Here is a 20,671-nt window from a genome sequence, read left to right as displayed (position 1 = left end):
GCAGCATTTACATCAGACTATGGACTGACTGCAGCATTTACACTAGACTATGAACTAACATCGCAACTTTTACATTAGACTAAGTACTGACTGACTGATCACAGCATTTACACTAGACTATGGACTGACTGACCGCAGCATTTACACTAGACTATGGACTGACTGACCGCAGCATTTACACTAAACTATGGACTGACTGACCCCAGCATTTACACTAGACTATGGACTGACTGACCCCAGCATTTACACTAGACTATGGACTGACTGATCACAGCATTTACACTAGACTATGGACTGACTGACCGCAGCATTTACACTAGACTATGGACTGACTGACCGCAGCATTTACACTAAACTATGGACTGACTGACCCCAGCATTTACACTAGACTATGGACTGACTGACCCCAGCATTTACACTAGACTATGGACTGACTGATCACAGCATTTACACTAGACTATGGACTGACTGACCCCAGCATTTACACTAGACTATGGACTGACTGACCACAGCATTTACACTAGACTATGGACTGACTGACCACAGCATTTACACTAGACTATGGACTGACTGACCGCAGCATTTACACTAAACTATGGACTGACTGACCCCAGCATTTACACTAGACTATGGACTGACTGACCCCAGCATTTACACTAGACTATGGACTGACTGATCACAGCATTTACACTAGACTATGGACTGACTGACCCCAGCATTTACACTAGACTATGGACTGACTGACCACAGCATTTACACTAGACTATGGACTGACTGACCCCAGCATTTACACTAGACTATGGACTGACTGACCCCAGCATTTACACTAGACTATGACTGACCCCAGCATTTACACTAGACTATGGACTGACTTACCACAGCATTTACACTAGACTATGACTGACTGATGGCAGCAGTTACACTAGACTTATTACTGACTGACCACAGCATTTACACTAGACTATTACTGACTGACCCCAGCATTTACACTAGACTATGACTGACTGACCCCAGCATTTACACTAGACTATTACTGACTGACCACAGCATTTACACTAGACTATGGACTGACTGACCCCAGCATTTACACTAGACTATGGACTGGCGACCATGCTGGACAAACAGCAACTTTGGCAGGTGGAGGTTAGGGGATGTGTCAGCAGCAGAAAGACATGGAGCTCAGGGACACCCTCATTCTCCCAGCTATAATAAAGACTTAAATTATGGGTTCCCCCACCAGACTTAATCTGGCCCTGTTTACAACGCTCATCTGAGGTTTTCAGCCATAAAGGAGGTTTTCAGATCGTTAAAATTTGCAGTATCTAGACGTATCACTTAAGGCACAAGGCCGACACAGCTAGAATGATTGCTCATCTCCATACACATTCATTGTTTCTGGGGAGCAGATGACTGATTAGAGTGATCTGCTGCCTAGAACCGATGATTTAGGTGACCGTACAATGATGCTTTCACCTGAACAAGATTTTGCTTGTTCATTGTGTGATCAGCAGCACTTTTACACAGGACAATTATCATTTTTGGAAGGAACGTTCTAAGAAATGCTTCTTTCCAATAATTGCCTTGATCATTGGCCCATATAAAAGGTATTTTCCTAATCTTCTGTCAGTATCTCAAAAGCCTCTGTAATCTAGTCTCAAGTGCAATCATATGACCATGCTCCTGGTGTTATCTCCTGCTAGTATGATTTCTTGTACTCAAGATTATCTTCCCTCTCTCCCACCTTCCCTGAAGTAGGCCTTAAGCTGCTTTAGAATTAAACCAGTGAATCATTTTGAGCAACATCTCATTCTCTATAGCAGTACCCTTGGGTTTCTTTTCAATCCCACTGCAGATGCTGTGGGAGGATCAAACTCCTGAAGTGATCAACTGGATCCACCATCAAAAATCCAAAAACAAAACCAAGAACATTAAGTTATTCTGTGCGCCAGCATTCTGCCTTGACTACTCAAGATTTGCTATTTGTCATCCACCAGTGTCAGACTAGGGTTTCTTGTGTTGACCAGAGGATACTGTTCTCATAGTCCAATCCTAAATCATCAATTATGCCTAATAGGTTTTGAATTAAAGAAACAGATCATGTGGAAAGTAATTGGCTCTAAAGGAAGCCAAACAAATTTGTTTTCTCCTGGATCTTTGGACGATGGTATCAGAGCCTGGGTCCATTGGAGGATCCTCTGGTGGGCCAATCCAACCCTATCCTCTGCTGTCTCTCTGTTGTGTCAAATGCAAAAGTTAAGTTGTACAGTCAAATAAAAATCTGGAACAATCATCTCATGAACAGGAATAGCTACTGTAAGGGGTTGCTTTCTCTAGCATAGAAACATAGAATGTGTCGGCAGATAAGAACCATTTGGCCCATCTAGTCTGCCCAATATACTGAATACTATGGATAGCCCCTGGCCCTATCTTATATGAAGGATGGCCTTATGCCTATCCCATGCATGCTTAAACTCCTTCACTGTATTTGCAGCTGCCACTTCTGCAGGAAGGCTATTCCATGCATCCACTACTCTCTCAGTAAAGTAATACTTCCTGATATTACTTTTAAACCTTTGCCCCTCTAATTTAAAACTATGTCCTCTTGTAGCAGTTTTTCTTCTTTTAAATATTCTTTCCTCTTTTACCTTGTTGATTCCCTTTATGTATTTAAAAGTTTCTATCATATCCCCTCTGTCTCGTCTTTCTTCCAAGCTATACATGTTAAGTTCCTTTAATCTTTCCTGGTAAGTTTTATCCTGCAATCCATGTACCAGTTTAGTAGCTCTTCTCTGAACTCTCTCCAAAGTATCAATATCCTTCTGGAGATATGGTCTCCAGTACTGAGCACAATACTCCAAATGAGGTCTCACTAGTGCTCTGTAGAGCGGCATGAGCACCTCCCTCTTTCTACTGGTAATTCCTCTTGCTATACACCCAAGCATTCTGCTAGCATTTCCTGCTGCTCTGTGACATTGTCTGCCTACCTTTAAGTCTTCTGAAATAATGATCCCTAAATCCCTTTCCTCAGATACTGAGGTTAGGACTGTATCACTGATTTTATATTCTGCTCTTGGGTTTTTACGTCCCAGGTGCATTATCTTGCACTTATCAACATTAAATTTTAGTTGCCAGATTTTTGACCATTCCTCTAGTTTTCCTAAGTCCTTTTCCATTTGGTGTATCCCTCCAGGAACATCAACCCTGTTACAAATCTTTGTATCATCAGCAAAAAGACACACCTTACCATTGAGGCCTTCTGCAATTTCGCTGATAAAGATATTAAACAATATGGGTCCCAGAACAGATCCCTGAGGTACCCCACTGGTAACGAGACCTTGGTCTGAATATACTCCATTGACTACAACCCTCTGTTGTCTGTCCCTCAGCCACTGCCTAATCCATTCAACAATATGGGAGTCCAAGTCCAATGACTGCACTTTATTGATAAGCCTTCTATGTGGGACAGTATCAAAAGCCTTACTAAAGTCTAGATAAGCGATGTCTACTGCACCTCCTCCATCTATTATTTTAGTCACCCAATCAAAAAAATCAATAAGATTAGTTTGACATGATCTCCCTGAAGTAAACCCATGCTGTTTTTCATCTTTCAATCCATGGGATTTTAGATGGTCCACAATCCTCTCCTTAAGTATGGTTTCCATTAATTTCCCCACTATTGATGTCAGGCTTACTGGCCTATAGTTGCCCGATTCCTCCTTACTACCTTTCTTGTGAATGGGCACAACATTTGCTAATTTCCAATCTTCTGGGACGACTCCTGTTGCCAGTGATTGGTTAAATAAATCTGTTAATGGTTTTGCTAGTTCACCGCTGAGCTCTTTTAATAGCTTTGGGTGTATCCCATCAGGCCCCTGTGACTTATTTGTATTAATTTTAGACAGTTGACTTAGAACCTCTTCCTCTGTAAAGACACATGCGTCAAAAGATTCATTAGTCTTCTTTCCTAACTGAGGTCCTTCTCCTTCATTTTCCTTTGTAAAAACTGAACAGAAGTATTCATTGAGGCAGTCAGCTAGTTCTTTATCTTCTTCCATATACCTTCCTTCTTAGTTTTTAATTTGGTAATTCCTTGTTTTAGTTTCCTTTTTTCATTTATGTATCTGAAGAATGCCTTATCGCCTTTTTTCCCTGACTGAGCTAATTTCTCTTCTGCCTGTGCTTTAGAAGCTCTTATAACTTGTTTGGCCTCTCTCTGCCTAATCTTATAAATTTGTCTGTCATCCTCATTTTGTTTTTTTTTATAATTCCTAAATGCTATCTTTTTGTTTTTAATGATTTTGGCCACTTCTGCTGAGTACCACAGTGGTCTCTTCCTTTTTTTGCTTTTACTGACAAGCCTAATGCAATTTTCTGTTGCCTTCAATAGTGCCACTTTTAAGTAGTCCCATTTCTCCTGGACTCCAATGAAACTGTTCCAGTCTGATAGGGACTCGTGTACCACTAATCTAATTTTAGAAAAGTCAGTTTTTCTAAAATCTAAAACTTTTGTTTTTGTGTGGTGTGACTCAGTCACTGTACTTATAGTAAACCACACTGACTGGTGATCACTAGATCCCAAGCTTTCCCCTACAGTAATATCAGATACCAAATTCCCATTTGTGAATACTAAATCTAAAATGGCCTCCTTCCGGGTTGGCTCCTCCACTACTTGCTGTAGAGATAATCCCAGTAGGGAATTTAGAATATCTGTACTCCTGGCAGAACTAGCTATTTTGGTTTTCCAGTTTACATCAGGAAGATTGAAGTCTCCCATAATGATAACTTCCCCCTTCAATGTCATTTTAGCTATTTCCTCAACTAGTAGATCATCTAATTCTTTGACTTGGCTAGGTGGTCTATATATCACACCTACACGAGTTACCTTATGATTATCAAGCTGCAAGGTAACCCAAACTGACTCCAAATTGTTCTCGCTAACTTGTATCAAATTAGATTTTATGCTATCTTTCACATACAGGGCCACCCCTCCCCCCTTCTTGCCTACTCTGTCTTTCCTGTATAGAGAGAACCCTGGTATTGATGTATCCCAGTCATTACTCCCCTTGAACCACGTCTCAGTAACAGCCACTACATCTATATTCTCAGATGCCATTATAGCCTCAAGTTCATTGATCTTATTCCCTAGACTGCGAGCATTTGTAGACAAGACTCTGAGCTTGTCATTTCTTAACCTTTGTGCTACTGGCCTCTTCTGGCATTGTTCCGGGGGGCAGTCGGACTGCTGGATTATCACTCTTTTGCCCCCCTTTCCTAGTTTAAATGCTTCTTAGCAAATACTTGGAACTGTTCACCGAGGACATTCGTTCCCTTGAGAGAAAGATGCAAACCATCTTTCTTGTACAGTTCTTTTCCATTCCAACAAGAGCTAACATGAGACACAAAGCCAAACCCTTGGTTCAGACACCATTCACCAAGCCATACATTGAATTCCTTAATGCGCATCTTCCTGTCATGCTGAAGGTTCTGCACAGGCAAAACTGCAGAGAATGAAACAGTTGATGCAACCTCCCGTATATCCTTTCCAAGTGTGTGAAAAGCTTCCTTCACCTTTGAAACCTCATTGCATGCCAGATCGTTTGTCCCAAGATGGAGAATAACATCCACTTCCCTTTCCTGCTTTGCTTGCCTAACAATATTTAGGATCCGTCGTTTATCCCTGCTAGCGGTAGCACCAGGGAGACATCTCACAACACCATTCTCCTCAAACTTCACACCTCTTATGATGGAATCGCCCACCAACAGCTGCTTACTATCAATCCTCACCTTCTCCTTTTTGTCTTTGGTTGCAGTCTTACATACTTTAGGCATGGGAGATGATTGTTTCTCACCCACTGTGCTTGAGCCATCCTCCATGTTGCTCTTGCACTCTGAAAGTGCTGCAAATGAATTATGGAGAGCCACAGACTGTGGGACATGCCTTCTATCCACAACTCTCAGTCTACCAGAACCTACAGTAACCCATCTTCCATTTCTAGGGGGCCTCTGTGGCAGTGGCGGCGGTGACAGATTTGTTTGCAGACAACAGGATTAAAGTCCAAATTGATACTTTATTTTATGACACTCTGGTAATTTACAGGCAAGCCCAGTTATAATTCACTAGGTACGGTGAGCTTCCAGCACCACAAAACAAAAAACAAACAAAATAAACTCCTGCCCGTCTGGGCTCTAATACAGATTAGTTACTAGCTCACCTATTGAGCGCAGGTCACACACAGAGACTCTGGTATCTCTAGCCAGCAAGGCAGCCCGCTTCCTAGACATTCTTCCAGGCATAACTCTCTCTGACTGAGATGTGCTTTTATTTCCCCCTAACGATCCCAGCTGGCTACACCTGGGGGTCCCTCAGGCTAGTGAAAAATCTGCCCTGGAATGGGGGTGGACTGGGAGGTCCCACTACCAAACCTACCTTCCCAGTCCAAATAAAATCCAGCCCTTGAACTTTTAACAAAACTGTCTCAGCAACCTACACCTTGCTGAAACCACTTTAGCTTTTCTAGATTTTACTTACCTCACCCAGTTGAGGAACATGGGTGAGATATACACCCCCATACAACACTTTTCCATACACTTAACCACACTACATACAGTTGCAGGAAAAAGTATGTGAACCCTTTGGAATGATATGGATTTCTGCACAAATTGGTCATAAAATGTGATCTGATCTTCATCTAAGTCATAACAATAGACAATCACAGTCTGCTTAAACTAATAACACACAAAGAATAAAATGTTACCATGTTTTTATTGAACACATCATGTAAACATTCACAGTGCAGGTGGAAAAAGTATGTGAACCCTTGGATTTAATAACTGGTTGAACCTCTTTTGGCAGCAATAACTTCAACCAAACGTTTCCTGTAGTTGCAGATCAGACGTGCACAATGGTCAGGAGTAATTCGTGACCATTCCTCTTTACAGAACTGTTTCAGTTCAGCAATATTCTTGGGATGTCTGGTGTGAATCACTTTCTTGAGGTCATGCCAGAGCATCTCAATCGGGTTGAGGTCAGGACTCTGACTGGGCCACTCCAGAAGGTGTATTTTCTTCTGTTTAAGCCATTCTGTTGTTGATTTACTTCTATGCTTTGGGTCGTTGTCCTGATGCAACACCTATCTTCTGTTGAGCTTCAGCTGGTGGACAGATGGCCTTAAGTTCTCCTGCAAAATGTCTTTATAACTTGGGAATTCATTTTTCCTTCAATTATAGCAATCCGTCCAGGCCCTGATGCAGCAAAGCAGCCCCAAACCATGATGACCCACGACCATACTTCACAGTTGGGATGAGGTTTTGATGTAGGTGTGCTGTGCCTTTTTTTCTCCACACATAGTGTTGTGTGCTTCTTCCAAACAACTCAACTTTGGTTTAATCTGTCCACAGAATATTTTGCCAGTACTGCTGTGGAACATCCAGGTGCTCTTGTGCAAACTGTAAATGTGCAGCAATGTTATTTTTTTTTAACAGCAGTGGCTTCCTCTGGTATCCTCCCATGAATTCCATTTTTGTTTAGTGTTTTACGTATCGCAGATTCGCTAACAGGGATGTTAGCATATGCCAGAGACTTTTGTAAGTCTTCAGCTGACACTGTAGGTATCTTCTTCACCTCATTGAGCAGTCTGCGCTGTGCTCTTGCAGTCATCTTTACAGGACGGCCACTCCTAGGGAGAGTAGCAGCAGTGCTGAACTTTCTCCACTTATAGACAATTTGTCTTACCATGGACTGATGAACAGCAAGGCTTTTGTATATACTTTTATAACCTTTCCAGCTTTATGCAAGTCAACAATTCTTAATCGTAGGTCTTCTGAGAGCTCCTTTGTGCGAGGCATCATTCACATCAGGCAATGCTTCTTGTGAAAAGCAAACCCAGAACTGGTGTGTGTTTTTTATAAGGCAGGGCAGCTGTAACCAACACCTCCAATCTCATCTCATTGATTGGACTCCAGTTGGCTGACACCTCATTCCAATTAGTTCTTGGAGATGTCATTAGTCTAGGGGTTCACATACTTTTTCCACCTGCACTGTGAATGTTTACATGGTGTGTTCAATAAAAACATGGTAACATTTAATTCTTTGTGTATTATTAGTTTAAGCAGACTGTGATTGTCTATTGCTGTGACTTAGATGAAGATCAGATCACATTTTATGACCAATTTGTGCAGAAATCCATATCATTCCAAAGGGTTCACATACTTTTTTCTTGCAACTGTATACTGGAACTGTGATGTGAGAGAAGTCACCATGAACTCAATCTTGTCTCTCTCTATCTTAACGGTTTCTTTAGCAACACTTTCTGTAGAAAGATCACCCCATGCATGTACTGTTGCTTAAAGGAGTTCTCCGGGTTCAGAGTTGAACCTGGACATACCCATAATTTCACCCCGGCAGCCCCCCTGACTTGAGCATCGGAGCAGTTCATGCTCCGATGCTCTCCTTTGCCCTGCGCTAAATCGCGCAGGGCAAGGGCTCTTTTGTTTACAATCACACACTGCCGGGTGGAAGCTTTCTCTCGGCAGTGTGTTCGGTGACGTCACCGGCTCTGATGGGCGGGCTTTAGCGCTGCCCTAGCCGTTTCACTGGGGCTCATTTGCATAAATTAAAAACGCCTCCTAATGAATAAAAACACCAGGTGCAAAAAAACTCTTGTGTGTCCTACAATTCATATTTCCCATAGACCTTCAGCTAACACCTGGAGCTGGCGTTCTTACAGTAAAAAGAGAGACAAAAAAATACAATTGCAAAAAACAGAACCAAAAATGCAAAAATGAAGAAAACACCACAAAAAGCTCCAGTTTTTGCAAATATATGGAAGCTTGCAGCTGTCAGGGCATGCTGGGAAATATAGTTCACAATAGATGGTGGAGAGAGGTTGAAGATCACTGCAACAAGGTGGTTTCACACATAGTTATTTTTAGAGCACTTTTGCCATTGTTATGTTTTCGAGGTGTCGCTAACTTCGTTTTATCACATTTTTGTTTGCAGCCCAATGTCATTGTAAAGTCTATAGTGCATTATGGAACACACTGAGAGTCATTTGTCATGACCCCCTATGCCAGTTTTTGGCATTAAAAAAGTCATAAGAACCTATTTTGCTACTTTTTAAACACTCCAGTGCCTAAATTTAAGCGCACATGACGGTTGTACTTCATCCTTGCCACTGGGGAGTGGTGGGCCATCGGTTTACAGATGTAAATAACAGCTAGGGGCTGGAGTAGATTTCAATTTAGAAACACAAACTGCCGGAGGCCTGTACTTTGTCATAAATTGGCATCGCCCGGGGGCTATGAAAGACCGAAGTAAAAATTAATGACCCCCACTTTGTACAAATTGATAGAATTGTTAGAGAAATTTCTGCGAGTGTCCTACGGATTTGACTGGGGCTTGCAGAAATCCATGACCATGCTGCAGAAACAACCCCATTCAGATTCATGGAATTGTTTTTTCAGTTGCATACATTTCTGCAATGTATATATGTATTCATGATTATTCGATCTTTCCAGCGTGCTTCTACTGCTTAACTTAAGAACTTAAGGGGTATTTCCATCTTATAAGGTGATGACGTATTGCTAGGATATGCCATGACTTTATGATTAGTGTGGATCCGACCTCTGGGACCACCGCCAGTTATGAGAATTAAGGGAATGCGGATCCCCTTAACTATTTTCAGGGCACAGGGGCACCCTGAGAGGCATTGCTAGGAAGTGGATGCATCACTAAACCAGTGCTATTCATTTTAATTTTTAGGATTGCTGGGAGTTCTAAAAGTCAGACCACCACTGATCATAAAGTGGTGGCATAGCTTACCTATTTGGAGCTTTACTTTACTATATACTCAGGGATGTACCACCAATGAGGCCAGGTGAAGCAGCACCAGGTAGTGACAAGAGGGGGGCAGCGGAAGGGCCATGGGCAATGAGCGCTTTCATTGTGGCAAAGGGAATAGGTTAAGAAATTGGCATTTGGCAAGGAATGGGGGGCCCTGTTTCAGTTTTTGCCTCAGGTACCAAAGAGCTTTTATGACATCCCATTCTAAATCCATACACATTAATATAGAGTTAGTCCCCCCTTTGCAGCTACAAGAGCTTAGACTCTTCTGGGAAGGCTTTCTACAAGATTTTGGATTGTCTGGGTGAATTTTTTTTACCACAAAGAAATGTGGGGGGTTCAGTTAGCACAACCCCTAGCAGGTGCACATTGCTATGGCGAAATACAGATACAAACGCAAAAACACAAATGCAATCGCACTCTGCAACCAGCACTCTGCCCTGCCTTTATGCTGGATGTTGAATGAGGCATTAGTGTACATTTTGGCCAAATCGTAATAAGCCACTCACCGCGTCAAGGTCGCCTCCATGAGTGGTCCCTAACACTAGTTACTACCTGTTATGGGCCATGACAGCCACACAAAGTCCAGGAAGCGCAGGTGCAGCATGCACGCCAGGCACACTCTGCTTTTAACCCCGTCCGGTGCCATTACAGCTTCCATCGGATCCAGGGATGCAAGTACCAATATGCATGCTGAGCCCACTATATACTTCTCCTGGAGCCAAATGGCTACTGGTAGGCGCTATGAGAGCAGACTCAGTTTTATACTGACTTTGAAAACCAGGCTCTAGGGCAGACTAACTGGTCAGGTGTGCATGACTGCATGGAGATCGCCACGCCTCCAATATATACTACATGCACACCTGACCAGTGAGTCTGCCCTGGAGGCTGGTTTTAAAGTCATTTGTCTCCAGGAGAAGTATGTAGTGGGCTCAGCACACATGTTGGTACTTGTATCTCTGGATCCGATGGAAGCTGTAATGGCACCGGACGGGGTTAAAAGCAGAGTGTGCCTGGCGTGCATGCTGTACCTGTGCTCCCTGGACTTTATGTGGCTGTCATGGCAACAGGTAGGAACCTTGACGCGGTGAGTGGCTTATTACGCTTTGGTCAAAATGTACACTAATGCCTCATTCAACATCCAGCATAGAAGCAGGGCAGAGTGCTGGTTGCAGAGTGCGATTGCATTTGTGTTTTTGCGTTTGAATTTTTTTTACCATTCATTCAGAGGAGGTCAGACACTGATGGTAGATGAGAAGGCTTGACTCACAATCTCCATTCTAGTTCACCCCAAAGGTGTTGGATGGGGTTGTGGTCAGGATTCAGTCAAGTTCTTCCACGCCAAACTTACCCAACCATGTCGTTATGATCTTTTCTTTGTGCAATGGGGCACAGTCATGCTGGAACATAAAAGGATGATCCCCAAATGTGTGCCACAAAATTGGAAATGTAAAGTTGCCTAAAATGTCTTGGTATGCAGAAGAATTAAGATTCCCCTTCACTTGAACTAAGGGGCCTAGGCCCTGAAGAACACCCCCACAGCATTATCCCTCTGCAACCAAAGCTTACAATTGGCACAATGCAGTCAGGAAGGTAATGTTCTCCTGGAATTCGCTAAACCAAGCCCAGTCCATAACACTACTAGATAGAGAAGCGTGATTCATTACAAAAAATTCAGAACATGTTTACACCACTCCATCTGACTCTTGGCATTGTGCTTGGTGATGTAAGACTTGCATGCAGCTGCTCGGCCATGGAAACCATGCCATGAAGCTCCAGGCACAGAGCAGTTTTTGTGCTGATGTTAAAGCCAGGGGAGGTTTGGACTCTGTAGTTATGGAGTCAGCAGAACATTGGTGACTTTTATGCACTATGTTACTGAACATTCGGTGACCACGCTCTGTAAATATACAGGGTCTCCCCTGTGTGGCTGAGTTTCTGTGGTTCCTAAATGTTTCCTCTTTGTAATAATACCATTCGCAGTTGATGGTGGAATATCTAGGTCAGAAGAAATGTCACAAACTGACTTGTGGCAGCTGTCCTATTATAGGACCATCATGGAATTCAGTGAGCTTTTAAGAAGGAGCCATACATTCACAAATGTTTGTAAAGGCAAACTGTATGGCTAGAGGCTGGATTTTATACACTTGTGGCAACGGGACTGAATAATCACCTCATGATTAAGAGCTACTTCTGTCCATATACTGTTATAGAAGACCTGTCATGTCCTCATAGAACTCCAACGCATATTGCATGTCTCTAGCGGTCATTCGTTTTGTTGCCCGGAAGAAGTGCAGCTCAATGGGTTTAATAAATCTGTCCAAGGACAACATCTGCATGGAGTTTGGTGAGTACTCTGGTTTCCACCCATTCTCCAAAGACATACTGATTGTAGATTGTGAGCTCCAGGAGAGGCTAAAAGAAAATAAAACATATTGCTGGAGTCACGGATGATCTGGATGGTCTGCAGTCAGACATGACAGATTTTCTTTACGATTGGAAAACCAGGCTAAAATTCTGGCACATTTAGCTCTGTAAATATTCCTCAATGTTGTAGACTTTGTGGTGAACTTTGAACATAAAAGGATAATCCATTACACTGCTGAAGTTGACTATTACACAAAATTTCAGTGTTTTTCACAAAGTTTATTACTGTCAAGTGTCTCTGGTGTTCCAGGTGATTACTTCTCAGCCACTTGGATTCCAGCAATAAAATTACCTTACTTAACACAACTTTATGTTACTCATTAGAAGCTCCCAAATCACTCCATTATGTTAATCATTAGAAGGCCCAAAACAATGCCCCACCACCTGCAGTGGAACCTTGAAGTTCCCTGTAATCTCCATCACCTTCTGCATTTAGGACACTGTCCACCATCCATGAGAAAACCACCAGGCACCACCACGCTCTGAAGGTCCACTGTGCGGCAATAATGGCGACTTCTCCGTCCACACAACTTTTCCACTTCTTCTTGGCTTTTTACTTGTTTGTGGGTCATCATTACTTAATGTCTGGAAAATCTTTCTGGTTCCAAACGTCATGTTTCCTGAGGCAAAATCCCAAGTGTTCCCCAAGGAGGAAGAAATGGATTTATTCTGAGCCTTCCAATAAATTCTACTTGTCCTTATCGATGGGATGAATTTTACATGTGCAAATATATCAAGATGCAGAAGATTGCTCTGTCCCTTCCACCTCCTGATTACACAGGTGATATACTATCCAGATTATTAAGTCAGTGACCTCTAGAGATCCGTCCTCTCCAGTATCGGAGCTATCGAGATCACAGTTGCAACTGGGTCCCAATAACCACTCACTACACTAATGATAATCAATGCTACCCTGGGTTACTTACAGGGGTTAATCCCACAAAAAATATTGTTCCTAGTTAAGTCCAGCCCAGTATTCTAAACATGAGGATAGCCCTTTAATACCGTGAAGCTGGACAAATCTGCCTGACTGAAAGATGATCTGTCATCTAAATCAGTCATCAGCAGTGTGGAAATGCTCTAGGAGCAAACAAGCAACGATTGCAGAAATGAGCAAACAGTGAAAAATGCTTAGTGGTTATTGTTTTGTGTCACTGAACCTGTTTTGAATGGAAACAACTTGCAGAATCATAGATCTCTACCCATTAAAGAAAAAATATCTGCCCATCTTAAGACCCTGAAACTTTGTACTTAGATCAGGACATCAGGTTGTCTAGAAAAAAACAAAACGACAGAGCACATGGGTGTATAAGAAACTAGATACAGGGAAGAAAGCCAAAAGAAATCATAGGTCATAACTCGTGCAGCGGCTTTTCAGAAGGAACTTGTTTTTCATTTTGTTGCACTGTCTGAGGAATAACATGGAATGGACAAGAGGGTGGCTGGCATTCTTGGTGGTACTCTGTGTGCCTTAGGGAAAAATGTTCGTACGGAAGATCTTCCTCCTCCCTGTGACAGGTAAATATGTAACATAATTTGCCATTTCTACCAGAAATATTAATCAGAAATGTGTTTAACATCCCTCCAACCACTGTTCATTCCAAACAGTGTTAGTGCAGGCAGGAAAATACTGTTTTGAACAAACACTGTTTGGGAACTGTTTGTATGCAGAAAGGGAATGGGGGAATTATGAGGGCTTTATCTTAGGCTGTCACTAGGCTACAGTTTTTTGGTCTTGTTTTTTGGCTGATAGTCAATCTTGTAAATAAGACCATGATCGTGGCACTCGTCCTGATACATTGTAAGTTACAGCCCTTAAAAATGGAAAAGCTGTTGTATTACCAACCTGAATTCTAATAGCTGTATCTCTTAATGTTCCTCACCCAGCACTGTGATCTTGGGCTTGTTTAAAGGCGTAGATAGTCAGCTTTCAGATAGGATCAAGCTTACTTCTGTAAGTTCTACCCAGTCTGAGTTATGAAGGGTTAAAATTGCCCTTCACCTGGCTGTGATCTCAACCAACTTGGAAAGGAAGGGGGGGGGGGGGGGGGGGATGTTAAATGGACTTCTGTGCATGTTATAAATCTCCCTTCACCCATCAATTAAAATCTACAGTAAACATTGTTGACATTCTCAGGAGTGTTTTTCTAATTCTTATGTGACTGCTGGGGGAGGGGGAAGTGGGTGTTAAAATATCTATCTATCTATCTCATATCTATCTATATACACAATATATGTATTTATATTATTTTGCCTATATTTAGATTTCTTGCTAAATATATATCTCCTCACTATTGCTTGAGAAAGGCTCTAGCGCTGAGCCGAAACGTTGCGCTGCCCACATGATATAAAACGGTGAATAAAAGGTGATTGTTTATTCATTTAATTCCTGAAGTGCTGCCTATTTTTGATATTTATTTATATATATATATATATAGAGAGAGAGAGAGAAGAAAAAGTCCAGTGGGAGCACCAACCAGAACGTGGGTGCACAGTCCAGTACAGGGTAGCGGCAATCCCCAATGGTATAGGAAACAAAGAAGTAGGACTGCACTCCAAAATAGTGATAAAATCAGCAGTAGTTTATTCACCCATAATATGGCTAGTCTTGCGACGTTTCGGCTCACAAGAGCCTTCCTCAAGCATGAGGAGCTTGCTTGAGGAAGGCTCTTGTGAGCCGAAATGTCGCAAGACTAGCCATATTATGGGTGAATAAACTACTGCTGATTTTATCACTATTTTGGAGTACAGTCCTACTTCTTTGTTTCCTATATATATATATATATATATATATATATATATATTGTAAGCATGCAGTGGGTGACATCATAGATGGTAGGTATGTGTCACTGAGGCTGCTACGCTCAGTGATGTAAATCCCGGAGGTAAGTAGTGACCAGTGATGGTAGATCACTGAGTTGGTGGTAGCTGGAATTTGGGTCCGGGATTTAGGAGTGACTGAAGAGCTTGGGTGGGAAGGTCACTCCCATACTCCATCTCGGGTGTTACCGCCACACACACAGGTGTGATGGTGAATTTAAAAAGGACTCTGCCAGAGAGCAGTGTGTGTGGATGGTGGTCTGAGAGGAAGACTACTGAACCAAACCTCTTGGCAGTGAGGATTTGCTGGGAGAAAACTGCAGCTGGTGAGAAGCCTGTATCACTGTGTTTTGTTATTTCATTTGGACTGTTCTGTTATTTGAAGAAAGCAAGCCTGTACTGTACTGTGTGCCTAATAAACCCTGAAAAGAGACTGTTTGAGTGGTCCCGTCTCACATATGGTGGAGGATGCGTGCAGGATTTGCTAGGAGCAACGACATGAAAACCTGTCAGTGGTGAATGTCGTGGGTTAAGGCAGCAGCAGGATTGCAACAAGAATCTGTTGAAATGGAGGAGCTCCTCAAGCAGATGGTGCAGAGCAATCTGCAGCAGCGGCAGGCACTGGAGCAGCAGCAAAGAGCCCATGCAGAGGCTTTACAGGCTCAACGGCAGGCTAATGCGCAGCAACACGAGACTAACCGTCTATTGACTGAGCAAATTGCGGCCCTCAGAGACGCTGTGACAGCACCACAAGTGGTGCATATGGCTGGGCAAGCTTCAGGTGGTGTGCGGAAAACTGTGCAGTCTGCTTTACAGAGAATGACAAATGAGGACGACGTGGAGGCTTATTTAACTGTCTTTGAACGTATTGCAGACAGGGAGAAACTGCCTGTGGATCAGTGGGCTGAGGTGCTGGCTCCATATTTGACTGGGGAGCCGCAGAAAGCATACTATGACCTGACCTTACAGGATTCGAGAGACTACCGCAAATTAAAAGCGGAAATACTGGCTCGCATGGGAGTCAGTCCTGCACTCCAGGCCCAGCGGGTACAACAGTGGATCTTTTGCCAGGACAAACCACCGAGGTCACAGATGTTTGATCTCTTCCACTTGGTACGGAAGTGGTTGCAACCAGAGTCGTCGTCCCCAGAGCAGATGGTGGAAAAAGTGGTAATGGATCGTTACCTGCACTCTCTTCCCGGGCCAGTACAACGCTGGGTTGCCCAGGGAGATCCCCAGAATGCTGACCAGCTGATAAACCTGGTTGAGAGGTACACTGCAGCGGAGAACCTCCTTGCAGGAGCTGAGAAAATAAAAATAACTCCCGGCAACCCCAAGGTTTATGCGGAACCCAGTAGGAGGGGGTTTAAACCCAGGGGAGAGCGGGGACAAGTGCCCGTGGAAACGAAAAAAGAATCACCAGAAACTGGTTCTAGACCTCCACCCCGCCGTCTTGTTTGTTGGAGGTGTCATAACCTGGGGCACATTGCAGCTCACTGTCCCATGACAAATGAACGTATGGATTGTGACATGGCACGACGGTGCTCCCTGTTTGCCCATCCCGCCTGCAGTGCCATCCAGTACCAGGCAACCGGGCCTCATATGTGCCAGGTGACTGTCAATGCTAGCCCTGTGACTGCACTACTAGACTCAGGAAGCCTGGTTACACTTGTTAGAGAAAATCTTGTTCCCATATTGCCGGCACCTGAACAGGGCATGGGGGTGATGTGTGTGCATGGGGATGTTAAGAACTATCCAGTTGCTCAGGTCACCATAGCCACTGAATGTGGGACTGTATTGCATATGGTGGGCATGGTGAAGAACTTATTGCATGCCATGATAATAGGGCGGGATCTTCCGTTGTTTTGGGAACTGTGGGGTAAAATGTCATCCATTGCCCTTTGAAATGTAGCAGGGGCCCCTTTCAACCCAAATGGCATCCTCACATAGTGGAAACATCCCTCTGACGTAGAAAAGGCTGTTTTCTCTCGGGCCTCTTTTGCTAATGGTATTTGCCAATACCCTTTGGTGAGGTCTAATGTGGTTATATACCTGGCAGGACCCAACCTTTCAACCAGTGTTGGTCCCAAAACCAAATGGAAGCTGGCGCTTTTGTAATGACTTTCGGAAACTTAATGAAGTTTCCAAGATGGATGCTTACCCTATGCCTAGGGTGGATGAACTGGTTGAAAGGTTGGGTCCCGCCAGGTATATAACCACATTAGACCTCACCAAAGGGTATTGGCAAATACCATTAGCAAAAGAGACCCGAGATAAAACAGCCTTTTCTACGTCAGAGGGATGTTTCCACTATGTGAGGATGCCATTTGGGTTGAAAGGGGCCCCTGCTACATTTCAAAGGGCAATGGATGACATTTTGCTTCCCCACAGGGACTATGCAGCAGCCTACTTAGATGACATTGTTATCCACAGCCTGGATTGGAAAAGCCATTTAAGTAAAGTCCAGGCCGTTCTAGACTCACTCAGAGAAGCAGGGTTTACAGCCAACCCAGAGAAGTGTGCAATAGGTATGGAGCAGGCCAAATACTTGGGTTATGTTGTGGGAAGAGGCATGATTAAACCCCAGGCCAACAAGGTAGAAGCCATACAGAGTTGGCCCCGGCCTCTTACAAAAAAACAAGTGCAGGCCTTCTTAGGGATAGTCGGGTATTACCGGCGATTTGTCCCCAACTTTGCCAGTATTGCTGCTCCTTTGTCTGACCTCACGAAAGGGAAAAAGTCAGTTATGGTTCAGTGGTCCCCGGAGGCAGAAAATGCGTTTGTAGAACTAAAGTCCGTTCTTTGTAGGCAACCAGTGCTAATAGCGCCAGATTTCTCCAAGGAATTTATAGTACAGACAGATGCATCAGAGGTGGGACTAGGGGCTGTTATGTCCCAGGAGGTTAACAGAGAAGAGCATCCTGTCATGTATCTAAGTAGGAAACTGAACCCCTGTGAGAGGAATTACTCGATTGTGGAACGGGAATGTCTGGCAATAAAATGGGCCCTAGAGTCCCTAAGGTATTACCTGCTAGGCAGAAAGTTTAGACTCGTCTCAGACCATGCCCCACTGAAGTGGATGAGTCAAAACAAGGGAAATAATGCTAGGGTAACAAGGTGGTTCCTGGCATTACAGGATTTTGACTATGTGGTGGAACACAGGCCAGGCAAATTGCACATCAGTGCAGATGCCCTGTCCAGAGTCCATTGTTTGGTTATGGAAGGTGCCAAGCCCCCCGGCTTTAGGCAGAAGGGGGGGGGGGGGGTGGGATATGTAAGCATGCAGTGGGTGACATCATAGATGGTAGGTATGTGTCACTGAGGCTGCTACGCTCAGTGATGTAAATCCCGGAGGTAAGTAGTGACCAGTGATGGTAGATCACTGAGTTGGTGGTAGCTGGAATTTGGGTCCGGGATTTAGGAGTGACTGAAGAGCTTGGGTGGGAAGGTCACTCCCATACTCCATCTCGGGTGTTACCGCCACACACACAGGTGTGATGGTGAATTTAAAAAGGACTCTGCCAGAGAGCAGTGTGTGTGGATGGTGGTCTGAGAGGAAGACTACTGAACCAAACCTCTTGGCAGTGAGGATTTGCTGGGAGAAAACTGCAGCTGGTGAGAAGCCTGTATCACTGTGTTTTGTTATTTCATTTGGACTGTTCTGTTATTTGAAGAAAGCAAGCCTGTACTGTACTGTGTGCCTAATAAACCCTGAAAAGAGACTGTTTGAGTGGTCCCGTCTCACAATATATATATATATATATATATATACACACACTATAATTTTTATCAAAGAATCAAAAAAACAAAATATACACATAAAATAATATAAATATAAAAAATAATTACCGGTATATGTACAGTATATAGAAAAATGCTGTGTAAAATTGTCAAGTATATTTTCCCCTGTTCATGACCAGACACGTTTATATTTTTATTTTTTAGTATGAGCTTTATTTTTATGTCATTTTTATTTTAGTATTTTTTTTTTTTTTTTTATTTTTTTTTTCAAAAATCTCTTTATTGGACTGAGAAATCAGTTGTACAGCATTGGGTATCGAAACAATACAATACAGGAAATTTGCATCAAAGCACAGATGTGCAAGCAGTTCGAAAAATAAGATTTCTCAATACACATTTTATCAAAATATTCCCCAACTCCCCCCCCCCCCAACCCCCAGCCCCCCCCCCCCCTCCCCACCCCTGAACACCAATCTAAGCTTTTTTTTTGGACTTGAAGTGGTTCACCCGCAGTACCCCCAACCTCCACCCTGGATGATTCCCTCGCCTACCAGCCGAATTAATGGGCCAATCTCCCCAGCCTATCTGCCAGCTGAGCCTTTAGATACCACCCTGTGAGTTTAAATGGGGCCATAAGTTCCTGAATTTCAATAACCGAAAGTTGTTTCTCTATGAACCTCCTCCATTTTTTAATAAACTTCTCGACCAAGCGTTCTTTATCTTGTTCCACCTCCAGCCTTTCTAAATAAAGAACATTCTTCATCACCCCTATGACCTCCTCCCACACTGGAACTTCCTTTTCTAGCCAGTGTCGTAGGAGAGACTTTTTAACCGACATCAACAGAAGATGTACACCTGGCTTCGCAACCAGCGATCCCATTTCCTCTTCCTGGTTTTTAGGTATGTAATGGAATACGCACTGTTGTGGTGTGGTACCCACCGTATCTCCCCAAATGTCATCAATAGCTTCTATGGCCTGTTTCCACAACGGTTGCACTTTCGGGCACTCCCAAATGGCATGTAATAAACCCGCCTTCTGGAGGCTACACTTCGGACACTCACGAAGATAATGGGCAGGGGCGTCACGATAGGACAAATTGAAAGCATACGTCGCTCGATGCATGAGTCTTAATTGTGTCTCTCTCCACTGCTCATTATATGTCGCCCGTCTAACCAATTCCATGCCTTCCCTCATCTTTTTTGTTATGTTCGGGTCAGATAGTTCTCTCTCCCAGGGCTTGTAGGCCCCTCTTACCAGGCCAATCGTCTGGATACTATGAAGCCTGCGTTGTAATTCAGAGAGGGGCATGTGAGAGCCATCATTGCCTAGCAGGGCCACAAACCATGCTAACCTATCGGCATCCCCAACAGAAGATGCCTGGGCATTACAATAGCTTTTAATTTGCTGATAGGGAAGATAGTGGGCATCCTGGAAATCAAATTGTACCCTGACCTGATCCCAATCTAACCAGCGGAGATCAGCAGCATGAAGCAGGTCTTTAAGTCTCAGTATATTTTTCTCCCTCCAAGCCTGAAACATACTATTCTCCCTACCTTGGGGGAACGCCGGTAGCGACCATAATGGCAATCTGGGTGACAGGTAACAAGGCAGGCCATAGATTTTCCTGATCGCCTTCCACGCCATTATGGTATCCTTCAAAAGAATGCACTGCCTTACTGACACCGGTATGTCTTTTATCCTGGTATGTAATAAGGCCTCCAAGTTTTCTCCATCAGCTAACTCCCTTTCGAATGCAATCGCCGAATAATACCCCGTGCCCCACACCCAGTCCCGCGCATGCCTGAAGAGCGCCGCCAAGTTATAGTGGCGAATATTCGGCA

The 20,671-nt window shown here is 43.6% G+C and overlaps 1 protein-coding gene across 2 annotated transcripts in view; it reads left to right on the top strand.

Moving 5' to 3' along the window:
* Nucleotides 1-13,395: 13,395 nt before the first annotated feature.
* TREH (trehalase) overlaps nt 13,396-20,671 on the top strand; it is a 51,559-nt gene continuing 44,283 nt past the window's right edge. The window contains exon 1 of one of the 2 annotated variants that reach the window (XM_044289575.1): nt 13,396-13,786. In XM_044289575.1, the coding sequence (XP_044145510.1) occupies nt 13,695-13,786 (92 nt within the window). In that variant the 5' untranslated portion in view covers nt 13,396-13,694. The remainder of the gene's footprint in view (nt 13,787-20,671) is intronic. The other variant, XM_044289574.1, reaches the window with a different exon arrangement.

Source organism: Bufo gargarizans, chromosome 4 (genome assembly GCF_014858855.1).
Source record: "Bufo gargarizans isolate SCDJY-AF-19 chromosome 4, ASM1485885v1, whole genome shotgun sequence".
NCBI lineage: Eukaryota > Metazoa > Chordata > Amphibia > Anura > Bufonidae > Bufo > Bufo gargarizans.
This window is presented reverse-complemented; position numbering and strand designations above follow the sequence as displayed.